Source organism: Malaclemys terrapin, chromosome 7, assembly GCF_027887155.1.
Source record: "Malaclemys terrapin pileata isolate rMalTer1 chromosome 7, rMalTer1.hap1, whole genome shotgun sequence".
NCBI classification, from domain to species: Eukaryota; Metazoa; Chordata; order Testudines; family Emydidae; genus Malaclemys; species Malaclemys terrapin.
The window spans coordinates 33,696,433-33,720,472 of record NC_071511.1 but is presented as its reverse complement, the minus strand read 5'-3'; the positions used below and the strand labels follow the sequence as shown (position 1 = coordinate 33,720,472).

General features: G+C 54.7%; 1 protein-coding gene and 2 non-coding genes across 5 annotated transcripts; 1 reads left to right on the top strand and 2 right to left on the bottom strand.

The window, feature by feature from the left end:
• Nucleotides 1-1,215: 1,215 nt before the first annotated feature.
• On the bottom strand, nucleotides 1,216-5,193 carry LOC128840760 (eukaryotic translation initiation factor 3 subunit A-like). 3 transcript variants are annotated; one of them, XR_008445698.1, is made up of 2 exons: nucleotides 4,980-5,103; nucleotides 1,216-1,769 (listed from the first exon to the last, which is right to left on the bottom strand). XR_008445698.1 is itself a non-coding variant. In XM_054035158.1 (2 exons), the coding sequence occupies exons 1-2, from the start codon at nucleotides 5,190-5,192 to the stop codon at nucleotides 1,363-1,365; spliced, it is 474 nt and encodes a 157-aa protein (XP_053891133.1). In that variant the 5' UTR covers nucleotide 5,193; the 3' UTR covers nucleotides 1,216-1,362. The 3 variants fall into 3 exon arrangements, 2 of the variants coding, with proteins under 2 accessions (XP_053891133.1, XP_053891132.1); XM_054035158.1 differs by lacking the exon at nucleotides 4,980-5,103 and adding an exon at nucleotides 5,126-5,193; XM_054035157.1 differs by lacking the exon at nucleotides 4,980-5,103 and adding an exon at nucleotides 2,608-4,161.
• Nucleotides 5,194-9,467: 4,274 nt separating this feature from the next.
• LOC128841358 (U2 spliceosomal RNA) lies at nucleotides 9,468-9,652 on the bottom strand. The gene has a single exon (XR_008445803.1). It is a non-coding gene; the product is annotated as a U2 spliceosomal RNA (small nuclear RNA).
• A 13,949-nt stretch (nucleotides 9,653-23,601) lies between these two features.
• Nucleotides 23,602-23,786, top strand: LOC128841391 (U2 spliceosomal RNA). Its single transcript, XR_008445832.1, has one exon. It is a non-coding gene; the product is annotated as a U2 spliceosomal RNA (small nuclear RNA).
• The last annotated feature ends 254 nt before the right edge of the window (nucleotides 23,787-24,040 follow it).

Genomic DNA, 24,040 nt, shown 5'->3' with positions numbered 1-24,040 from the left:
GGAAACAAGCACAGACTGGTGGGACCGCATAGTGTTGCAGGTCTGGGACGATTCCCAGTGGCTGCGGAACTTTCGCATGCGTAAGGGCACTTTCATGGAACTTTGTGACTTGCTGTCCCCTGCCCTGAAACGCCAGAATACCAAGATGAGAGCAGCCCTCACAGTTGAGAAGCGTGTGGCGATAGCCCTGTGGAAGCTTGCAACGCCAGACAGCTACCGGTCAGTCGGGAATCAATTTGGAGTGGGCAAATCTACTGTGGGGGCTGCTGTGATGCAAGTAGCCAAAGCAATCACTCAGGTGCTGCTACGAAAGTTAGTGACTCTGGGAAATGTGCAGGCTATAGTGGATGGTTTTGCTGCAATGGGATTCCCTAACTGTGGTGGGGCGATAGACGGAACCCATATCCCTATCTTGGCACCGGAGCACCAAGCCACCGAGTACATAAACCGCAAGGGGTACTTTTCAATGGTGCTGCAAGCACTTGTGGATCACAAGGGACGTTTCACCAACATCAACGCGGGCTGGGCGGGAAGGGTTCATGACGCTCGCGTCTTCAGGAACACTACTCTGTTTAAAGGGCTGCAGCAAGGGACTTACTTTCCGGACCAGAAAATAACCGTTGGGGATGTTGAGATGCCAATAGTTATTCTTGGGGACCCAGCCTACCCCTTAATGCCATGGCTCATGAAGCCGTACACAGGCAGCCTGGACAGGAGTCAGGAGCTGTTTAACTACAGGCTAAGCAAGTGCAGAATGGTGGTAGAATGTGCATTTGGCCGTTTAAAAGGTCGCTGGCGATCATTATTGACTCGCTCTGACCTCAGCCAAAGAAATCTCCCCATTGTTATTTCTGCTTGCTGTGTGCTCCACAATCTCTGTGAAAGTAAGGGGGAGACCTTTATGGTGGGGTGGGAGGCTGAGGCAAATCGCCTGGCTGCTGATTACGCGCAGCCAGACACCAGGGCGATTAGAAGAGCACACCAGGAAGCGCTGTGCATCAGAGAAGCTTTAAAAACCAGTTTCATGACTGGCCAGGCTACAGTGTGAAATATCTGTTTGTTTCTCCTTCATGAAAACCCGCCCCCTTTATTGACTGATTTTCTGTAAGGAACTCCCCCTTCCCCCGGCTTTCTTTCAAACCAAATAAAGTCACTATCATTTAAAAATCATTTATTCTTTATTAATAGATTAGAAAAAGAGGGAGGGAACCCGGGTGGTATTTGGGAGGAGGATTGCTGGGAAGGAAAAAGCCACAAAGAAAAGGTTAAAAAAATGACAGCCTTTTGCTTGGGCTGTCTACTGGGGTGGAATGGGAAGGTGTACGGAGCCTCCCCCCCCCCCCCCCCCCCCCCCCCGCGTTCTTACACGTCTGGGTGAGGAGGATACGGAACATGGGGAGGGTGGAACAGGGGCTGAAGCGGCAGTCTGTTTTCCAGCAGCCGTTCCTGAAGCTCCACCAGACGCCGGAGCATGTCTGTTTGCTCACGCAGCAGCCCCAGCGTTGCATCCTGCCTCCTCTGGTCTTCCTGCCGCCACCTCTCATCTCGAGCGTCCCTCCTGTCTTCACGTTGGTCCCTCCTGTCCTCACGTTCACTGGCTTCTTTCCTATACTTTGAAACTGTTTCCTTCCACTCATTCAGATGAGCTCTGTCACTGCGGCTGGATTCCATAATTTCAGAAAACATCTCGTCTCGCGTTCTCTTCTTACGACGCCTTATCTGTGATAACCTTCGGGATGGAGGAGGGAGGCTTGAGGAATTTGCAGCTGCTGTAGGGAGGGGAAAAAAGAGAGACTTGTTTAAAAAGCTACATTTTGCAGAACAATGCTTATACTCTTTCACGGTGACCAACACTATTCACATTACATAGCACATGTGATTTCTGTGCAAGGTCGCATTTTGCCTCTTAATGCTGAGTGCCTGTGGCTTTGCTGCTAGAGATCACAGGTCTGGGCAACAGAATTCGGCTTGCATGCAGCCATGGTAAGCCATTGTTTTACAGCTTCTGCGCCCTCCTTTCCCACATACCAAGCATAGTCTGTAGAGTGCTGCGGTTTGTCTGTTAACATTCAGCAGCAGCAGAAAACAAACTAACCACCCCCCCCTCTCGCCATGAATTCTCTGGGATGATCGCTGTACCCCTCCCCCCCACCGCGTGGCTGGTATCAGGGAAGATCCCTGCAGGCACCAAACTAACCCCCCCCCCCCCCCCCCCCGCCGCTGCCCCCCTCCCGCCATGAATTCTCTGAGATGATCAGGGTACCCCTCCCCCCACCGCGTGGCTGGTAACAGGGGAGATCCCTGCTAGCCAAACGCGAAAAACTCAGGGCCAATTTCCCATCTGCGCTTGGCTAACTGCAGGGAAGGATTTATTTTCCACCACAGGCAAACAGCCCAGTAGGAACGGCCACCTCTGTCCCCTTAATTAAGTTCCCATATTTCAACCAGGTTACCAGGAGTGATATCACTCTCCTGAGGATTACACAGCAAGATAAAGAACGGGTGTTGCTTGAATGCCAGCAAACACCGGGACCATACGCTGCCAGGCTTTGTCAGGCAATGATGCCAGATTACTTGCTGCAAGCATGGCGTGGTCAAGTGTCCTACCATGGAGGAGGGAATAAGGATGCACTGCCCAGAAACCTTGTGGCAAGGCTTTTGGAGTGAGCTTGCTCAGGCCTGAGCCGTTCCTCCGGGCAGGCTGGGCAGCAGTGGGGGAGGAGCTCCAGACTGCCGAATGCGATCTGCGAATGCAGGGAGGGGAGTGATCTCTGCTGCAGGGGAGGCGGAGGAGGGGCTCTCTCTGGCTGTCGGAGCCCCATGTAAGTGGCACCATCCAGCCGGCTGCCCTGTCAGCCGGGCGCTCTGCATGGGGGGGAAGTCCGGACATTTACAAATTCCCCCCAGACGCTATTTTTAGCTCAAAAAGCCGGACATGTCCGGGGGAATCCGGACGAATGGTAACCCTAAACCAGTTCGTCCTCTGGCTTCTGTGTAGACATAGCCCCAGACCTGGGGAAGAGCTCTGTATAGCTCGAAAGCTTGTTTCTTTCACCAACAGAAGTTGGTCCACTAAAAGATACAACTGCACCCATCTTTGTCTCTACACTGGCAAGTTTGTGCACAGTAAAGCAGCTTTGAATGCTGTAACTCCCGAGGTGTACACACTGCTAAGCCACCGAGTGTGCAAAAACTGCGCAAATGCAGCACTCTAAAAAAAACCACCTGGACGAGAGGCGGAGAGCTTTCTGCGGTGCCAGTGTAGAGACCGGGGTGATTACAGCGCTGTGATTGGCCTCCGGGAAGTGTCCCACAATTCCTGTTCTCACCTCTCTGGCCATCGGTTTGAACTCTACTGCCCTGCCCTCAGGTGACCAACTGTCAGCCCCACCCCATACATTCCTTTGCAAATTTGAAAGTCCCCTTCCTGTTTGTTCGGTGATGCGTGCAGTGGTCTCAGCACATCTTTCCAAGTGGCCATGTCTGCTCCACGCACCAGGTGATCCCCCACTTGGAGCAATGCCAAGCTGCTGGACCTCATCGGTATTTGGGGAGAGGAGGCTGTGCAGTCCCAGCTGCGCTCCAGTCGTCGGAATTATGATACCTATTGTAACGATGTGGTTCTGGCGGGACGCAATTGAGAGTGCCAATTCAGGACAAATTGCTCAAAACAGGGCAGTTACAGATTTCTAGATGCATGATAGAAAAGGGCGATGACCAGGACACATTGCAGTGCAGGGTCAAAGTGAAGGAGCTGCGGAACGCCTACCACAAGGCACGGGAGGCAAACCGCCGCTCCGATGCTGTGCACACAGGCAGCCGGTTCTACAAAGAGCTGGACGCAATACTCGGGGGTGATCCCACCTCCACTGTGAAGTCCCCTGTGGATACTTCATTGGCTTCATTGCCGGCCGAGAGTGGACCGAGCCAGAAGGAGGCCCTCTCAGGCGAGGGAGGGCAGAGAAGAGGAGCAGCGGCGCGTTCAGGGGAGCAGGCGGAGCAGAGGTGAACTAGGGTGGGGGGGGACGCAGGAAGTAACGGGGGTAGAGGAACCGCTCCCTGCTTCAGCTCACCTCCGCTCCACCATCACCACCTCCCCTGAGCACTCAGTGCAATAAACTGGACAGCCCCCACTCTGTTGCTGAACTTCTGTCTGCATTCTTTTTTTAATCCTGCAACTGTTTCCTTTATTGTTGTTTTTATCAGGGGTGTTTATTGCCTTAAGTTTAAAGAAAGATAATGAAGTGTATCTAGCCCCTTCCCCCCAGACTCCCTCACAAAACTCCCCAGTTAGCTGCTTCTGTTCGCTAGCTCCTCGCTAAGGGGTGATGCAGCGCTAAAGGACTTGGGGGTCCAAGCCTGGTTAAGAAGCTCTCAGCCTTGCCTAGCAGCTAGGCTCAGCATACGGTGCTCCAACCAAACAGAGCACACTATTGTGACATTCTATATCTCGGGGGGAGCACCCTGTAACCCCCATAGTCATTGTATATATAGGATTGTGATATTTCATCTAAATCATGCCAGGAGAGGTATTGGGGAAAGGTTATCATAGAATATCAGGGTTGGAAGGGACCTCAGGAGGTCATCTAGTCCAACCCCCTGCTCAAAGCAGGACCAATCCCCAGACAGATTTTTGCCCCAGATCCCTAAATGGCCCCCTCAAGGATTGAACTCACAATCCTGGGTTTAGCAGGCCAATGCTCAAACCACTGAGCTATCCCTCCCGCCACAAAGGCTGGGGTATGTCCATTTTCCATTATGATCCGCTGAAAGCCATTGTTCTATCTAAATATGTGTATCATTAGTGCATATGAAGTCATGATATTGGGTTATCTGGTTGCCACTAAAATACGCTGGGGAATAGCCCAGATATTAGATCCCCAGAGACAAGAACAAAGGAGCTAACCAACATCAGGGTGGGTGTCAAACAACCATCAATAGCCATTGTCCAGCAAGGGAGCTACAATGCAATGACTCACTTGCACAAGGCCACACCAGAGAATTGCTCTAGGGACTCAGCAATGCCCACCAGACATGCTTGGACTCGTTTTCTCCAAGCACATGGACCAAGGGTATAAAACACAACACAGTGGCCACATGCTTCGTCCTTTCTCTTCTCCCCTACCTACGCTGAAGGCAACAAGAAAGCTGGAGATGAAGAGACTGTCCTGAGGGTAAGATAGGGTTACCATTCGTCCGGATTCCCCTGGACATGTCCGGCTTTTTAAGCTAAAAATAGCGTCCGGGGGGAATTTGTAAATGTCTGGACTTCCCCCCCATGCAGAGCATGCGCGGCTAACAGTGCTGCCGGCCGGCCGGTGTCACTTACTTGGGGCTCCGACACTCAGCCAGAGAGGGCTCCTCCTCCTCCATCTCTCCCTCCCTCCCTGCATCGCAGATTGGCTCCGGCAGTTTGGAGCTCCTCCCCCGCTGCTGCCCAGCAGCTCAGGCAGTTTCTGAGCAAGTTCACCAGACTTTAGGTGAAGAAAGGCCAACAACAAGGGGGCCAGGGGGTCGGAGAAGGGGCAGGGAGCTTCTGGAGGGGGCAGTCAAGAGACGGGGGGGGTCGGGAGTTCGGTGGGGGCTTTCTGGGGGAGGGTGTGGATAAGGTTTTGGGCAGTCAGGGTACAGGTAGGGGGTAGGGTCCTGGGGGGCATTTGGCGGGGGTCTTAGGAGGGGGCAGTTAGGGGACAAGGAACAGGGAGGCTTAGGTAGGGGGTGGGGTTCTGGAGGGCAGTTAGGAGCAGGGGTCCCAGGAGGGAGCAGTCAGGGGACAAGGGGGGGTGGGAGTTCTGGGGGGGGCTGTCAGGGGGCAGGAGTGGGAATAGGGATTGGAGCTGTCAGGGGATAGGGAGCAGAGGGGTTTAGATGGGTCGGGAGTTCTGGGGGGGGCTGTCAGGGGGTGGGAGGTGGTTGGATGGGGCATGGGAGTCCCAGGGGTCTGTCTGGGGGTGGGGGTGTGGATAAGGGTTGGGGCAATCAGGGTACAGGTAGGGGGTAGAGTCCTAGGGGGCCTGTTAGGATGGGGGGAGGGTCTCAGGAGGGGGCAGTCAGGGGACAAGAGGCAGGGAGGCTTAGGTAGGGGGTGGAGTCCTGGGGGGCAGTTAGGGGAAGGGGTCCCAGGAGGGGGCAGTCAGGGGACAAGGAGTGGGGGGAGGGTTGAGGGTTCTGAGGGGGGGAAGTGGGAGGGGAAGGGGCGGGGCTAGGGCAGGACAGGGGCGGGGCTCCTCCCGTCCTCTTTTTTGATTGCTGGATTATGGTAACCCTAGGTAAGAGGAAAAGCCTGCAGATGAAAGACTCTGACCAACCTGCAATATCCAGTGCAGTGAGAAAAACTGCTTAATCTAGATGTCACCCAGTCTATAGGTTGAGAGTTTAGACAGCGTGCTTATCTTTTCTTTTGGTAACTACTCTGACTTAATTAATTAATTAATTGACCTGGTTCTGCGGATCCAAGCACGACTACGCCACTGTAACGATGCGGTTCTGGTGGGACCCAACTGAGAGTGCCACTCGTTATGGGGATAAATGGTTATGAAAACCAATACCCCAGTAAAAGAAAAAAGGTTCTCTCGATCCCAAAGGACCAAGCCCCAGACCCAGGTCAATATACAAATCAGAGTTTACCCACAAATCACTCTGTTGCCAATTCTTTAGAATCTAAAATCTAAAGGTTTAGTTATAAAAGGAAAGAGATAGAGATGAGAGCTAGAATTGGTTAAATGGAATCAGTTACATACAGTAATGGCAAAGTTCTTGGTTCAGACTTGCAGCAGAGATAGAATAAGCTGCAGGTTCAAATCAAGTCTCTGGAACATCCCCAGCTGGGATGGGTCATCAGTCCTTTGTAGAGCTTCCGTTTGTAGCAAAGTCCCTCCAGAGGTAAGAAGCAGGATTGAAGACAAAATGGAGATGAGGCATCAGCCTTATATAGTCTTTTCCAGGTGTAAGAACACCTCTTTGTTCTTACTGTGGAAAATTACAGCAAAATGGAGTCTGGAGTCACATGGTCCAGTTCCTGCATACTTTGCTGAGTCTCAAGGCATATTTGCCTTCTCTCAATGGGTCCATTGTATAGCTGATGGTCCTTAATGGGCCATCAAGCAGGCTAGGAAGAGCTAACACCAGCTTGTCTGGGATGTCACCCAGAAGCATAGCATAAGTTTAAAATACAGACAGTATAGAGCCAATATTCATAACTTCAACTACAAAATTGATACACACATATAGACAGCATAATCATAACCAGTAAACCATAACCTTGTCTTAGACACCCCATTTGACCCCCTTTATACAAGATTTGGGTGCCACTTCTGGACCTTGGTTGCAACAATGATCTATATGGTCCCAGATTATATCAATAATGTCACAAGGTCCTAAGGGGCTTAGGGATCCAAGCCTCATTAAGAAGCTCTCAGCTTTGCCTAGTGGGCCACTAGACTCACTTCGTCATATAACACAGGCCATAGAATTTCATCCATTTGCCCCTGTAGGGAGCCAGCTAACGTGTTGGACTACGGTGGCATGCAGGCTTGGAATCTGGCGAGACGGAGAATACAACGCTGCCCTCAGCCGTTTCTTCCAACGGGGCACCAATGAACATGCCAAAGCTATCAACTCTGTCAGGTGGGATCCCTGCAGATTTAGGTGCTTGTCTACATGGGAATGGTTCCTGCCATGGCTATAGTGGAATAGCTTTGGAAGCAGAGCAGTAATTTTGGGGAATAAAGTTGCTTTTATTTGGAATAGAGTGTCCATGTGTGTGGGGGTTATACTGGAATAGCTACAGCGCCGTGGTTGCTCTGCTTAGAGGAGGTCAGTCGATTCCCCCATGTAGACGAGCCCTTAGACTGCAGGTTTTGTGGGTCCCAGCAGCCAGCTCTGCTCAGTCTCCAGCGCTCACTTTGTTTTGGTAGCTTCCTCGCTCTACCGTTGGGGCCGTGGAGCTCTGGTGCCACCTGCTGGTTGTGATTTCAAAGCTTGGTGGAAAAACAAAAAACTGCAAGGGCGGGGGAAGCAACTCTCTCACAGAGCCTGGTCTACGCTACCAGCCTATGTTGGTATAAGATGCATTCCCTGAGCGACACGTTATATTGACCTAGCCCCCCCGGGTAGACTGGGGTTTCTCCTATGGACATAGCTACTGCCTCTCGGGGAGGGGCAGCGCCTACGCTGACGGGAGAAGCTCTTTCCGTGGCGTAGGTAGTGTCTTCACTAAATGCTGCAGCGCTGTAAGTGTGAGCACCTGCCTGGGATAAATCGATCGCCACAAAACAGCCTTTCACGGAAGAAACAACGAGGGGTCCTTGGGGCACCTTAGAGACTAACCCATTTATTTTGGCATAAGCTTTTGTGGGCTATAGCTCACTTCACCAGCTGCATGGAGTGAAAAATACAGCAGGCAGGTATAAATATACAGCACATGAAAAGATGGGAGTTGCCTTACCGGGTGGGGGTGTCGGTGCTAACGAGGCCAATTCAATCAGGGTGGAGGTGGCCCATTCCCAACAGTTGACAGGCAGGTGTGAATACAGCAGGCAGGTATAAATATACAGCACATGAAAAGATGGGAGTTGCCTTACCGGGTGGGGGTGTCGGTGCTAACGAGGCCAATTCAATCAGGGTGGAGGTGGCCCATTCCCAACAGTTGACAGGCAGGTGTGAATATCAACAGAGGGGAAATTACTTTTTGTAGTGACCCAGCCACTCCCAGGCTTTATTCAGGCCTAGTTTGATGGTGTCAGGTTTGCAAATGAATTCCAGTTCTGCAGCTTGTCATTGACTCCTTGCTGATACAGACTAACGGGGCTACGCCTCCGAAACCTTTCACAGAAGAGTAACACTGAGCACTTAACAGCTGTAAAGCATGTCGCAAACACTGCATAATGTACACTCCTCACAAAGCTCCTTGGAGAGGAGGTAAATAGCTTAATCTTCACTCTGCAGAGGAATTCGAAAGGGGCAGCCACCTGAAGTGTCCTGTCCCAAGCCACATTGTAAGAACCAGAAGTTAAATATTAGTGTTTTGAACTTACATTACAGAGGATTGGGACCCCTGTGTGCTGGGTGCAGTACCACACCTAGTGCCTTCACTAGAGTTTACAAACCAAAATGCACAGACCATCTGTTGGGTGGGGAGAAGAATACAACCTGTCTGTATAATTAATGCAGTTATTTGTATACATGTGACCTTCACTATTATATACAAAAAGGTAAGTATCTCCCTGATAGACCCTTATTCATTCCTCCTACTGTTAAAAGTACTCACTCCAGAAAGTAGAATCCCCGCTTTTTAAAAAAGTCTCTAGTAACGCTCACACGTATAGACTCACAGAAACTTAACACAACAATTTTTCATCCATACCCCCAAAATATCAAATATTTAAGATTAAAAGTGTTATAAAGGCCAGTTTAAAAGAAAGAGAAGTCAACTGATTCTATTTTTGAACCACAATAGTCTCCCCGAGGGGAGGTGCACCGTTCCTGGAGGTACTGCAATACCAGGTCGATGCGTGGAGTGGATGGAGCAAGCTCCTATTCCATCTCCCTGTTCCAAAAATCCATTTAATATATAGTCCTCAGATAGAGGACGTATCAGATATTAAACTAATACGACAGATTTAAAAGTTTATTAGATAATGATTAAATATAGATGATACACAGAGTTTGAAAAGTCAGTTATTTGTCATTGGGGGTAACGTACAGAGTATAGGGGGATGCTAGTATTTTGGTATTGGGCAGCACATAATATATACAGTCTGCAATGTCCCCAATGGGGGGGGGAAACGGTGAGCGAGATCGAGATACAGCTGGCAAGCGGTGAGGGTCCATCACTCATACAGAAAGTACAGACAGTCATGGGTAATGGGGATGGGGTGACCCTCACGTGGTGGGGTTCAGTTAGGTTCGGTGGGTTCAGGGCTCAGGGGATAAAGTCCAGCAGGGGGGGTTTACGGGTCTCTTCCCCCTGCGTGGGTGTGTGTGTCCCTTTGGAGCCTCTCCTGAAGTCATACAAGCAATTCCCTCAGACACTGCAGTTTCCCAGTATCACCACCAGCACCACTCATTATGGGGATGAATGTTTATAAAAACCAATACCCCAGTAAAAGAAAGAAGATTCTCCCAATCTGAAAGGACCAGGTCTCAGACCAGACCCAGGTCAATATACAAGTCAGAACTTACCCACAAACCACGCTGTTACCAATTCTTTAGAATCTAAAATCTAAAGGTTTATTCATAAAAAGAAAGAAATACAGATGAGAGTTAAAATTGGTTAAATGGAATCAACTACAACAATTGCAAAGTTCTTGTTTCAGGTTTGATGGGAATACTGCTGATTTAAACCAATCAAGTCTCTGGAGTACAAACATCCCAGCTTGGATGGGTCGTGAGGCCCAGGGGCTGTTGAACAGCTGGATCACCTCTAAAGCCAGCATGTCCTTGACCTCTCTCTCCAAGTTCTGGGCTGTTTTCCCAGTGACTCTGAACGGGGGACAGCTGATGGGAGGATTGGCTCAGGGAAGAGATTCACCAGGGGGTCTTCCGCCTTCTCCTCCCAATCATTCCTTTCCAGGTGCAGGGGTCCCCTCACTCTCCTCCCATATAGCAGCTCGAAAGGGAAGAACCCTGTGGATTCCTGGGGCACTTCCCTGTACCGCAGGTGGGGCAGTTACTTGTCTCAGTCCTGCGGATGCTGATTCATAAAAGTCATCATCATCTTCAGGGTCCCATAAAATCTCTTCAGCAGCCCATTGGATTGATAGTGATATGCAGAGGCCCAGGTGGGCCAGACCCCACATTTCTCCCACAAGCTCCAGAGCAAGGCTGACATGAAATTGGACCCCTGATCTGTAAGGACCTCACTGGGGACCCTCACGCTGCTGAAGATGGTCAGCAGCACATCTGCCTCGGTGGAGGACAGAGCCACTGCCCATCACCACCAGGATGTATTTCTTCCCCGACCAGGTTGCCTTGCTGAGGGACCCCACTATGTCCACAGCTCCCTTCTGGAAAGGGCAGGGGTCTCTATGATGGGCAGGGGTCTCAAGGGAGCTTCACCCTTATCCTGGGCCTTCCCCACCCTCTGGCAGGGGTCGCAGGACCTGCTGGACTGCATCACAGACTCCAGGCCAGTAAAAGTTCTGCAGCAGCTGCTGCATGGTGGACCGGATCCCCTGGTGTCCAGAGAGAGGGACATCGTGGGCCAGCTACAATAGCCTGTGGCGGTACTTCTGGGGCACACTACCAGCTGTCTCCTGAACCCCCACTCTTCCACTTCCCCTTGGGGATCCCATTCCTGGTACAGAAATACCTTGTCCCACAGGAATCTTTCCCTGCAGCCTTCCCCAAGGGGGTTTGCAGCACTGTGGACAGCAAGTTCCCTCAGCTTCTACAATGAGGAATCCTTCTGCAGCTCGGTCTGGAATTCAGCTGCTGGGGAAGGGAGTGGAACCTGTTCCCTCTCGCTGGCTGGGCCTGGGGTCAGAGCCTCGCTGAGCCCTGTCCCTGGTAGTCCCCTCCCTGCCATGGAATTACTTCCCAGCAGCACCTCTGGACAATGCAAACCTAGTTGCCAGCCATCCTGTCCTGTCCTGCCTGTGTCGTTCTCTCTCCTCCTCCCCCCCCCCCCCCCCCAGCCCCAGGGGCCTGGTTACAGGCAGGCAGATATCACAAGCTTAGCAGCTCCTCCCCATTGCCAGCCAGGTCATTTGTATTTTCACTAACAATTTCAGTCTCAGCTGACTGGTTCCCTAGATTCAAATTCAAATCCTCGGCCATTACAGGAGCAGGGCCTGTATCCTGTCCCAAAGGGACACAGTCATCCCCCGACAGGAGGTCACAGCCAATATACTGGAGAACCCCAACTACCAGCCAGCCTGATCCCTCCTGGTCTGCACAGGGATCTGAGCCGTAGGCAGGGCGAATGGCTACATACCGGGGACCTTCACCCAGGTCACGCAGCCCCTCAGCATCTGGTTCTCGCCACGCCAGGAATGTCTCCCCATTGACCACCACCTTCCGCTCCCACTGGGGGTCCGAGGGGCCTGAGACCAGGAGACTCCGCGCAGACATATAGCCAGGCCCCCGAACTGGGAACTTTTAAGTTACTTTCACTCCTGCAAAGGAGAAAGCAGCTGTGGGACGTTGTTAGTGGTTTACAGATTGCTGTAAATAAACCATAGATCTAGTATCTTCATTCATCCTATGATTTTTAGTGTCTAGCAACGTGATGAATTTACACTCCCAGGCCCGTCTTTTGAAAGTGTTATGCAGGTTTCCTTTGAGGGCGAGGGCTGATAGATCACATACAAGAGTGATTGCTCTGTGAGAAGTGCTCACCCACAGGTGATGTGGTGGGCTTGTCTTATCGTCTTCTTGTATGAGTTCATTTGAGAGCATAGTGATTGCCTGGTTTCACCCACTGTAACCTTCTGTACCTCAAAATAGCACTCTGTGGCCCCCATATTCATCATTCATATATCGTGGTGATATTTCATAAGAAGCATGCCATGTAAGATACCATATGAAAGGTCACGATCTACTGATACTCATTGTTCTGTCCAAATATGTACATCATTAGTGTGTATGCAGTTATGGGATTTAGCTGTAGGCTTGTTACTCAAATAAATTAGTTAGTCTCTAAGGTGCCACAAGTACTCCTGTTCTTTTTGCGGATACAGACTAACACAGCCGCTTCTCTGAAAACTGAAATACTGTACGGGGAGATTTTGTCAAACCAGTAAAGTGCCTGAAACCACTATGGCTTATTGTTAAAAGCAAGCTATTAAGCAGTCTCAGCTTGACCGAGGCAGGAGGGGAGGGGGTTTTGGGTGCCTCAGAAAGGGCAGCTTGACCCTGCATCCTTCCTGATAAGTACTGTGTTAAAGTTGCTGATACATGCATTTTAAAAGAGCAGGATGTACCCCCAGGAATGTCTATTGGGGTCTCAAAGCTGCAAACTCTAGAAAAACCCACACCTGGTTAATCAATAATCAGAAGGAGCTTCTTGCTTGCCCATTGGAACTGCTTGCTTAACAAGTTTTCTTTAAGGGACATGTCATTCTATGACTAATGTATAAATAAGGGGAAAAGCTTGAGCTAGTTGGACTCGTTTTGGACTCTCCCTCTGGATACATCTTGAGGTCCCCACCGGCAGACGGAAGATTTGGCCACCGGAAGCCTGCCGCTGTTTCACTCGAGAGCCACACTCAGCGTTGGTAATTATCGAGGGTTGGGGGTGTTTTACTGATCTGTTGCAGACGTGTGTAAGTGCTTGAGACTAAGTAAAGTTTAGCTATCAGTGAAAGCACTCTTGCCTTGTCCTATTTGTGCCAGCCCTCTCGGTCGGACGGGCGTTTCTCCCCTGATTTATTTCCTGACACCACCTCGCACAGAGTAAAAGTTACCAAGAGCTTTGGGTTGAAAGAACCTTGGGTAACAATACATCATAGGTTTGGGAGTCTCTACTGCTAGGTGATTAGCACTCCCAAGAGGGTGTTAAACGGCCATTAGTCAACAGGGGAGTAGTAATCAAGGGGTTTACAATTCAATGACAATTGTGTAAGCACCACACAATAGGAACTGCTCAACTCTATGACTCAGTTGCACAAGATCACACTAGGGGAATTGCGTCTCCCCCTCCCCCGGCACTGACTTCTATTTGCAAGTTGGGCTCTGCTGGGTCCAGTGCACCCTAGTGGAGGTCTCTGCAGCCCATTTCTGGGGGGAGGAAGGGGAAGGAAATTCTGCACATAACATAAATTTTCCCAGGAGTAAGTGTTAACAGATCAAAATGCAGTTTGGGAAGGACCCTGAGGATGTGTTCAAGCTTTGTGGGTCATCCAAAAATGAAGGTACCCAAAAATAAGTGGACCCTTGGCAGAATTGTCCAGCTGCCCTGAAATATTATTGGCCAGCACTTGAACTCAAATTGCAGGGTCAAGGCCAATTAGGATTTAACTCCTCATCCTTTGAATTCAGCTGTTGGCAATTCTGCCAAGGCTCCACTTATTTTTGGGTACCTTCATTTTTGGATCCCCAACTTCTGAGAATTTTGTCCAGATTTCCCTTTTTTGAAGTTTTGCTTTCATATAGAAAGTGCCTGGATTGAAGTTCAACAGCTGTAGACATTACCTGAAAGCATTTTAAAAAACAAAATCTGATGACTGATCTGTTCCAGGCACGAGCCCAATCAAGCTTTGCAGTCCTATAATTCCATGACTGTTTCCCATCTTCCAAGCAGTATTTTGTAAAACCAAACCAAACCAAACCACAGGCCATATTTTTGGTGGTTCACTTTTCTAATGTTGGTGTTTAAATATCCTCTTTCTTGTAGATATTTAGGCATGTGAGTAACTTTAAAACTCAATACCCTAGATACTCATGTGTCTAAGTGTTTATTGTGCTGTCGCCCTAAAGTTGACATGGTCCACAAGCTTGTGTCTTTGTTTAGGGTTTGTTTGTTTAGGATTTGTGCCTCTGTGCACGTGCAGTAATCAGCTGCTGACTTTATTTTTTTTTCCAGACAATAAAACAAAAGTTCTCTTTAGTGTGCACATCAGCTGACATCAGCTAATTTGACACAGTGTCAAGCACTACTGTTTTTGCAAAGTGCTGAAGCAAGTTAATATAATGACAACCTGATTAGAGTACCACTGAGACATTTCTAATGAGGGCTGTACAGTTGGGAAAGGGTGGGGAAAAGCGTGTCACAGGGGTTTGAGAGCCGAAGGGAGAAAGTCAGGCTACGTCTACACTACAGACCTTGCAGCGGCACACCGTGCCGCAGTGTAGCTTTCTCCTGTTGGCATAATTAAACGGCCCCCCAATGAGCGGCGGTAGCTATGACGGCGGGAGAGCCTCTCCCACCAACACAGCGCTGTCCACACCGGTGTTTCTGGCAGTGAAACGTATGTCCGGCGGGGTGGGGTGGGGGGGTTGTTATTTTTTTCCACACTCCTGACCAACAAAAGTGCTAGTGTAGACATATCCTCCTTAAAATGCAACCCATCCTCTGTTTCAATTACTTGTATCTACCTTTCACGCATTAAGAGTTGAGTACTAAAATACTGGTTTTGCTTATTTATGTATTCCTCTAGTGCTTAAGAGCCCTAGTCAGGGACGAGGACCCCACTGTGCTGGGTGCTGTTCCAACACAGAACAAAAAGACAGTCCCTGCACAGAGGGCTTACATATGAATCAGGTTTGACACTCCCTCAGTAATATCCTGCTAATTATCTGCAGAATGAACCTCATCCCTCAGGTGTGTGTAGAGATAAGAAAAATAATCGTTCGGAGACTCCCATCCTCCCTTGTGCTGCTTACACCAAAACACAAACATTTCTTTCTTTCTTTCTTTCTCTTTCCTCTTTCTCTAACTTGTCTCTCTTCTGTGTTGGGCCTACAGACTTGTTTGGGTCAGGTGTACAGGCTCAAGCACTTGAGTAGGGTAAATATCAGTGCTTAATTTGTGCCAGGGCTGAGCCCCAGGACCTCTAGGCTTGGCAGTTCATAGTTCTGGCACTTCTGGGCTTGCTGCATCAGTTATGAACATTAAAAAAAAATTTGCTTGATCCCCGGCACCTCTTTCATTACAAATTAAGTACTGTTGAAGATCTTCCTTCCTTGATGAAGGGAAGACAATCCTGTGTGCTGTAGGGGGAGCGAGCAGGGCACCAAGTGTAAACTTGCAACGATAGGGTTAGCAACTCGATGTCGTCATCACGTTGCAGCGAAGGGGCTGGCTTCATGCAAATAGAGAGTATCTTTCAGGCAGAGAAACGATCGACAAGGAGACAGCTAACAAATTTGAGGAATGTATTTGTTTTGAAGCTGAATTTTCAGGCAGGAGACGGTTTGCTTTGAATAGTAAAAATGGAGCGATTAGGTGAAGGAAGTATGATTAGATTAGAAGTCATCAAAAAATTGCTATGGCGTTAATGGCGCTCACTGGCATGTGTCACCGTCACATACAGAGCTGTAGAAATGGGAGGGCTGCCTAATATTTCAACGATAAAGTATCGCTTCTCGGCCTTTTGGCTAAGATCAAGTGTATCTTTTTAGTATCTTAATCCTTATTCATTTCATGTGATTAAGCCACTACCTTGATCTATGCAACACTATATCTGCTATGCCAAACACTTGCAGTGGAAATGCATCCTACTGCTAGTAAATCTCAGCCCAAAGTGCTGTCTGGTACTCCAGCATCCCACAGCGCCCCTGGCACTGCCAATTCTACTGAGAGTGGCCCTCAGTGCGCTTTGCCGAAAAAGACCCCAGGGGTCCCCAAGCTACAACAAGCCACCACCTGCAAAGGAAAGAGAGAGCGGGTAAAAGACCCCCCAGATGCTGCCTCGGGAAGTTCCCGGATCCAAAGACCTGCCTGCAGGGACATCACGGAGAGGAGGAACATCAACCCCACCGTGGTCCTGGAGAGAAGGAACTTCAACCCCACCGTGATCCTGGAGAGGGGGAACATCAACCCCACCGTGATCCTGCCGCCCGTAACTTCTCCAGCCGACCAGCAGCTGCAACCACCTGGTGCTGGTGCCTGCCCTGCCATACTCCTGCCGCCAGAGAAGCCCCACGCAGACGGCCAGCTGCAGGGAGCCCGCCACACCACCCGGCTATCGCGGACCGCTCGCCTGCAGCTGCGACCCCAGAAGGATGGCCCCCCTGCGCCCCGGCCACCGGAGAACCCTGATGCTCAGCTGCTGCTTCTCCCACCAGGAGACTGCTCCCTTGGACCCCAGCCGCCTGGGAAACTCTCCGTCGCCCAGCTGCTACTCCGGATGCCGGGTGAGTGCCCCAGGGAACCCCAAGACTTACCTGCACGCGGGGACTCTCCCACTGCCCCTCCACCGCCCATGTCACCAGGGGACCCCTGCCCTGAGCCCCCGCCACTGCCCCGTAGTTGGACTGGGGACCCCTGCGGCGTGCCCCAGTCGCAGCCGCCGCCGGCCAGGACGCCGAGCAACCCTAGCCCCGCTCCCCGGCTGCCCTTACCGGGGCAGTCTGGGGAGCCCCGCGTCATGCTCCGGCTGCCGCCGCCGCCGCCCGGGTCGCCGGGGGACCCCTGCCCCGCGCCTGGTCCGCTGTTCCCTGAGCAGCCCAGGGAGCCACGTGGCGCGCCCTGGCCCGCGCTACCGGAGCCACCTGGAGACCCCTGCCCCACTCCCTGCCCGCCGCTGCCCCTGCCCGGGCTGACGAGGGACTCCTGCCCCGCTTCCCGGCTGCCGCCTCCTGCGCAGCCCGGGGAGCCCTGCGATGTGCTCGGGGAGCTCTGCGGTATACTGCCGCCGCTGCCGCCCGGGACCCCGGGTGACCCCCACTCCGCGCTCTGGCCGCTGCCCCTCGGGCAGTCAGAAGAGCCACGCGGCGCGCCTTGGCCACCGTTGCCGGGAACGCTGCGGGACCCCTGCCCTGCTCCTCCGCCGCCTCGGCCGGAGCAGACCCGCGGCGCGGCACTGCCGCTCGGGCCGCCTTGGGACCCTTGCCCTGCTCCCCAGCCGCCGCTTCCTGAGCGGACCGGGGAGCCCTGCGGTGTACTGCCGCCGCCGCCACCGGGGACCCCAGGTATCCCCCGCCCCGCGCCAGGGCCGCTGTCCCCCGGGCAGCTGGGAGAACCCCGCGGCGCGCTTTTGCAGCCGCCGCCCGGGCCACCGGGGGACCCCTGCCCCGCTCCTTGGCCGCTTCGGCCGGAGCGTGCCCGCGGCGCGCCGCCGCCGTTCGGGTCTCTCTGGGACCCCTGGCCCGCTCCCCGGCCGCCGCTGACCGAGCGGTCCGGGGAGCCCTGCGGCGTGCCCCGACCGCCGCCGGCCGGGACGCCGGGGGACTCCTGCCCCGAGCACTGGCCGCTGCCCCCCGGAGACCCACGTGGCACGCTCCGGCCACCCCTGCCTGGGCCACCGGGGACCCCGTGCCCTGCCCCGGGGCTACCTCCCCCGGAGGAGCCTGGGGAGCCCCGCAGCGTGCTCCAGCCGCCGCCACTATACCGAACGCCGGGCGACCCCAGCCACGCTCACCAGCTGTTACTGCCCGAGCCACGTGGGGAGTCGCACCGCCTGCCCCAGCCACCACTGCCTGAGCCCCTGGGGGTCTCCTGTACCGCGCCGCTGCCGCCTATGCAGCCAGGGGACCCCCACCACCTGCCCCGGCCGCCACTGTCGGAGCGGCCCGGGGTTTCCCACCCTGTGCTCCAGCCGCCGATACACACACCATCCGTGGAGACCCCTGATGCGCCCCGGCAGATGAGACCCCAGCCCGCCGCCTGCCAGGTGTCACAGAGCCAGAGGGAATCGCCCACCCACCACTTGTTGCTCCAGCTGCCCAGCGATCCCTGCACAGCCCACCAGCCGCCGGAAGACCCCCCAATCACTCCACTACTGCCCCAGCACCTGGAGACCCCCCCCGCGCTCCCGCTGACCCAGTCAACGAGGGACCCCCACGCTGCCCCACAGCAGCTGCGCCCATCGACCACTCCCCCCCATGCCCCTCGGTCATCCCAGGAACTCTGTGCTGCCCCCCAGCTGCCAGAAGACGTCTCCCCCGCTCTCCTGCGGTCTCCGGACACGCCCCCTGCCCACCAGCAACCTCAGCCGCCATGGGACAGCCCCCCCGTCCTCCAGCGGTGGCCGGACACTCCCCCTGCCCTCCAGCAGCTCCAGCCACCATGGGACAGCCCCCCCGTCCTCCAGCGATTACCGGACACTCCCCCTGCCCCCCAGCAGCCTCCCCCCACGCAAACAGACTCCCCCAACCCCCAACAGGTCGCCCCTACTGGGGTTACCCACCCGACCTCTGGGATCCCCACCCCACAGGGGAGTGACGGTGACACCATTTTACTGGCATACCCCCTCACTGCTGATGCGCTCTTCTGCCCTATCTGCCTGCCACCTCGACATTTCCACCTCCTCGGGGGAGTCACCAGGCACCTGAAGAGATGCCACGGCAAATCCGTCGCCTTCAGCTGCGCCCGCTGCAGCCTGCCCTTTGAAACTCAGAAGAGGTGCAAGGCACACCAGGCCAGCTGCAAGAGACCCCGTGCGGCGGCAGCTCCGGCTCCGGCCTCCCGCTCCTCTGTGCCCCGGTCCGCTGCTCCTGCACCACGAGGTAGCCGGGGGCCCCCCCCAGCCGCTACCCCGTATCCCGCCCCAGTCTCCGAGCCAGTGGCCCAGGGCCCCACCACCGAGACGTCGCCCCCCACAACGGGAAACGCCGACCGAGCCCCTACCGGCAGGAGACCCATCACATCCTCCCAGGTCTCCCGGAAGCTCTCGGAGCTGAGGCGCCTCAGTGCCCTCCCAGCGCTCCACCAGCGCAACCCCATCGCCCGCAGGGCCAGTGCCCCGCCAGGTGTGGCCGCCCAAAACTCTGCCCCCGGTAGAACCGATGCCGGCTCGCAGACCACCCCTCGGGCACCGGTCACCAGAAGAGCCGACGCGACCCCGCGGCCCGCACCGCGAACCCCACCCGCTGAGGCTACGGGGCCCACCCCCCAACTCACTCCGCAAACTGCTGGTGCCAGAGAAGCCAGTACTACGGCCAGCCCACAGCACCAGCCCCCCATCACCCGACGGTCCGCCACGACCCCAGGCGCCACCAGGCCAATCCCCACCGCCAGAAGGTCACACGCTCCCACAGCAACCCGTCGGTCAACACCAGCACACGGAGGTCCTGCCACCACCCGTGCCCCCACCGACCTGATCCGGACCCCACCAACGGCTGACGACACCACCTCTCCACCGGCGACTACGCCCCAGGACCCAGAGGTACGGTCTCCAGATCCACAAGCGGGACACCCTGTCGACCACGCAGCCAACCTGCCGCCCATGCCGACAGAGGGACCCGAGGACCAGCGACCGGCGGCTAGACCGGCCACGCCCTGGCAGGCCACTTGGATCGGGGAACTCCAAACAGCTGCCTCCTTTGCGGAGTTCGACTCGTGCGTCAACAGGCTCACCCAGGAGCTGGCCGCAGAGATCGCTTTCCGCAGAACCCCGAACCAGGAGACCACCCGGCCTGCCCCCAGACGGCCCACCCCCCACCGTGGCACCAACACGAGGGAAGCTAGATGGAGGAACACCAGCCGCCGATACGACCCGGCAGCGGCATCGAGGATCCAGAAGCTGTATCGGACTAACCGCCTCAAGGCCGTGAGAGAGGTCCTCGACGGGCCCCCGTCCTACTGCACGATTCCGCCCGAACGCCTCCACAGCTACTTCCGCGAGGTGTTCGGCGGCGTGCCCAGGAACGACGTGCCGCGCCCGGAGTGCCTCCACCCCCTGCCCCGCATCTCAGACTCCGAGGGCCTGGAGGCCGACTTCACCCCCAAAGAGGTGATGGCCAGGCTCTCCAGAACTAAGAACACAGCGCCTGGAAAAGACAGTATCCCCTACGGCCTCCTGAAAAGACGTGACCCTGGCTGCCTTGTGCTCTCCAGTATATTCAACCTCTGCAAGCAATTCAGCCAAACCCCCACCTCCTGGAAGAAGGCCATGACCGTCCTTATTCACAAGAAAGGAGTGCGTGACGACCCCAGCAACTGGAGACCCATCTCCCTTTGCTCCACGATGTCTAAACTTTACGCCAGCTGCCTTGCAGCCAGAATCACGGAGTGGGCGACGGCCGGAGGGGCCATCAGCCCTGCCCAGAAGGGCTTCATGCCGTCAGAGGGGTGCTACGAGCACAACTTCCTGCTCCAAACCGTCATTCAGACAACCAGACGGGCGCGGAAGCAGTGTGCCATAGCGTGGCTCGACCTGGCCAACGCCTTCGGGTCCATCCCCCACCACCACATCTTCGACACACTCCAGGAGTTCGGGATGCCGGAGACCTTCCTTCGCCTCGTCCGGGAGCTGTATGAGGGCTGCAGCACCACCATCCGCTCGGTGGAAGGGGAAACCGCCGAGATTCCGATCCACAGCGGTGTGAAGCAGGGCTGCCCCCTCAGCCCGATCATCTTCAACCTCGCCATGGAGCCACTCCTGCGGGCGATCTCCAACGGCGCCGATGGTTTCGACCTACACGGCGAGAGGGTGAACGTCCTGGCCTATGCAGACGACCTAGTCCTGATTGCAGACAACCACGAGAGGCTCCAGAGCATGCTCAATACCATCGGGAGAGTCGCAGACTGGGCAGGACTCCGCTTCAACTCCGAGAAGTGCGCATCCCTCCACATCGATGGGAGCGTACGGGACTCGGTCCTGGAGACGGAATTTCTTATCCAGGGGGAGCCCGTCATCCCCCTGGCGGAGGGGCAGGCATATCAGCACCTCGGGACGCCGACGGGTTTCCGCGTCCAGCAGACCCCCGAGGACACCATCCGGGAGATTCTACTGGATGCCACTAAAATCGACGCTTCCCTGCTGGCCCCATGGCAGAAAATCAACGCCCTCAATACCTTCCTGATCCCCCGCATCGCCTTCGTCTTGAGGGGATCTGCTGTGGCTAAGGTGCCTCTCAACAGGGCAGACAACTCCATCCGGCAGCTGGTCAAGAGCTGGCTATCCCTGCCCCAGAGAGCCAGCAATGAGCTCATCTACATCGCACACAGGCACGGTGGCGCCAACGTCCCCCGCATGGGAGACCTATGTGACATCGCTGTCGTCACACACGCCTTCCGGCTCCTGACGTGCCCCGACGCCAAGGTGAGATCCATCGCGACGACTGCCCTGCGCACCGTTGTGGAGAAGCGTATCGGAAGACCTCCCTCTGACCGAGACGTGGCCACCTTCCTGAGCGGCTCCTTAGACGGTGAGTTCGCCCGCGACGGAGGTGATATCGCCTCGCTGTGGTCCCGTGCCCGCAATGCCACTCGCCGACTGGGTAAACGCCTGGGCTGTCGCTGGGTGTGGAACGAGGAACGCCGGGAACTGGGAATACTGATACCGCGGACCGAGTCGGAGGACAGCACTGTCATCACCCCCGGAGCCAGAGGCATGCTCGAGAGATCCCTAAAGGCCGCCGTCCACGCGCTCTACATAGACACCCTGAAGAAAAAACCTGACCAGGGTAAGGCCTTTGAGGTGACCAGCAAGTGGGACTCGAGCAACCACTTCCTCCCCACGGGCAGCTTCACCCGGTTCGCCGATTGGCGCTTCATACACCGAGCCCGGCTGAACTGCGTCCCCCTCAACGGAGCCGTCCGCCACGGGAACCGGGACAAGCGCTGCAGGAAGTGCGGGTACGTGACCGAAACCCTACCCCACGTCCTATGCAGCTGCAAGCCCCATGCCAGAGCCTGGCAGCTGCGGCACAACGCCGTCCAGGATCGCCTGGTGAAGGCCATCGACCCACGCCTGGGGGAAGTCGCCGTTAATCGCACCGTCCCTGGTACCGACAGCCTGCTGCGCCCAGACATCGTCATCACGGACGAGGTCCGGAAAAAGGTCATCATGGTCGATATCACGATCCCCTTCGAGAACAGGACCCCAGCTTTCCGTGAAGCCCGAGCCCGCAAGCTTGAAAAATATGCCCCCCTGGCTGACACCCTGCGGTCAAAGGGATATGAGGTACACACCGATGCCCTGCTTGTCGGGGCCCTGGGCGCCTGGGACCCATGCAATGAGAGAGTGCTGAGGATCTGTGGAGTGGGCCGTCACTATGCACGGCTCATGAGACGCCTGATGGTCTCAGACACTATCCGTTGGTCCCGGGACATTTACACGGAACACATCACCGGCCACCGCCAATACCAAGAGCGAGCCGTTTAGACCTCACCCACCTGCAAGGGAGAAGAGACTCACTAACTCCCCTCCTCCCCCCGCTGGGCCCTATCCCCCGAGTCCCGGACCCACCCAAACTTACCAGCCACCACCAACTCCGGGAGCGAGCCAGGGAGACCTCGCCCACCCACAAGGGACCTACCACCCCCCCGCCCCCCACTGGGCCTGAACCCCGAATCCGCCCACCAACCTCACTGGCCGCCGCCAATGCCAAGGGCGAGCCAGCGAGTCCTCGCCCACCGACAAGGGGTCGGAGACCCTACCCCCTGGGCCCCTTCCCACCCAGCCCCACCGACCGCTTCCAGGGAGACCTTGCCCACTTGGAAGGGGGAGGGGACCCATACTTCCCCCTCGCCCCAGCCCTGAACCCACCCAACCCCATCGACCACCGCCGATAACGAGTGTGTGCCAAGGGGACCCTGCCCACCGGCAAGAGGGAAGTGGCCTATCTACCCCCCACCCCCCAATGGGCCTCATCTCTTGAGCCCTGAACCCACCCAACCTCACCGGCCACCGTCAATACCAAGGAGTGAGCCGGGGAGACCTCACCCGCCCGCAAGGGGGATGGGACCTATCAACCCCCCCCACCCTGCAGGGCTTCTTTCCCCTGGATCCCACCCCGTGAGGGTCGCCCCATCTCCACCATCCAACCCACCTACTTGTGCCCATGACTATTTGTGCCCCATGTGTGAACGATTGACCCTCACTGATTATTAACTGTCTTTATTTCGCCCACCGCCCTCCCCCCCCAATTGGGGACTCTACAGTTCGTATTTACTATGTGTGCTGTCAACCCCAATATACCAAACATCCCCCCATACTCTGTATGATCCCCCCAATAACTGACAACTGACTCCTTGAATCGTTTGTACCGTGTTTATTTTTAAATATTCTCTAATAAAATTTAAATCTGTTCTTATCAGTTTAATATCTGATACGTCCTCTATCTGAGGACTATATATTAAATGGATTTTTGGAACAGGGAGATGGAATAGGAGCTTGCTCCATCCACTCCACGCATCGACCTGGTATTGCAGTACCTCCAGGAACGGTGCACCTCCCCTCGGGGAGACTATTGTGGTTCAAAAATAGAATCAGTTGACTTCTCTTTCTTTTAAACTGGCCTTTATAACACTTTTAATCTTAAATATTTGATATTTTGGGGGTATGGATGAAAAATTGTTGTGTTAAGTTTCTGTTATAATTTTGTGAGTCTATACGTGTGAGCGTTACTAGAGACTTTTTTAAAAAGCGGGGATTCTACTTTCTGGAGTGAGTACTTTTAACAGTAGGAGGAATGAATAAGGGTCTATCAG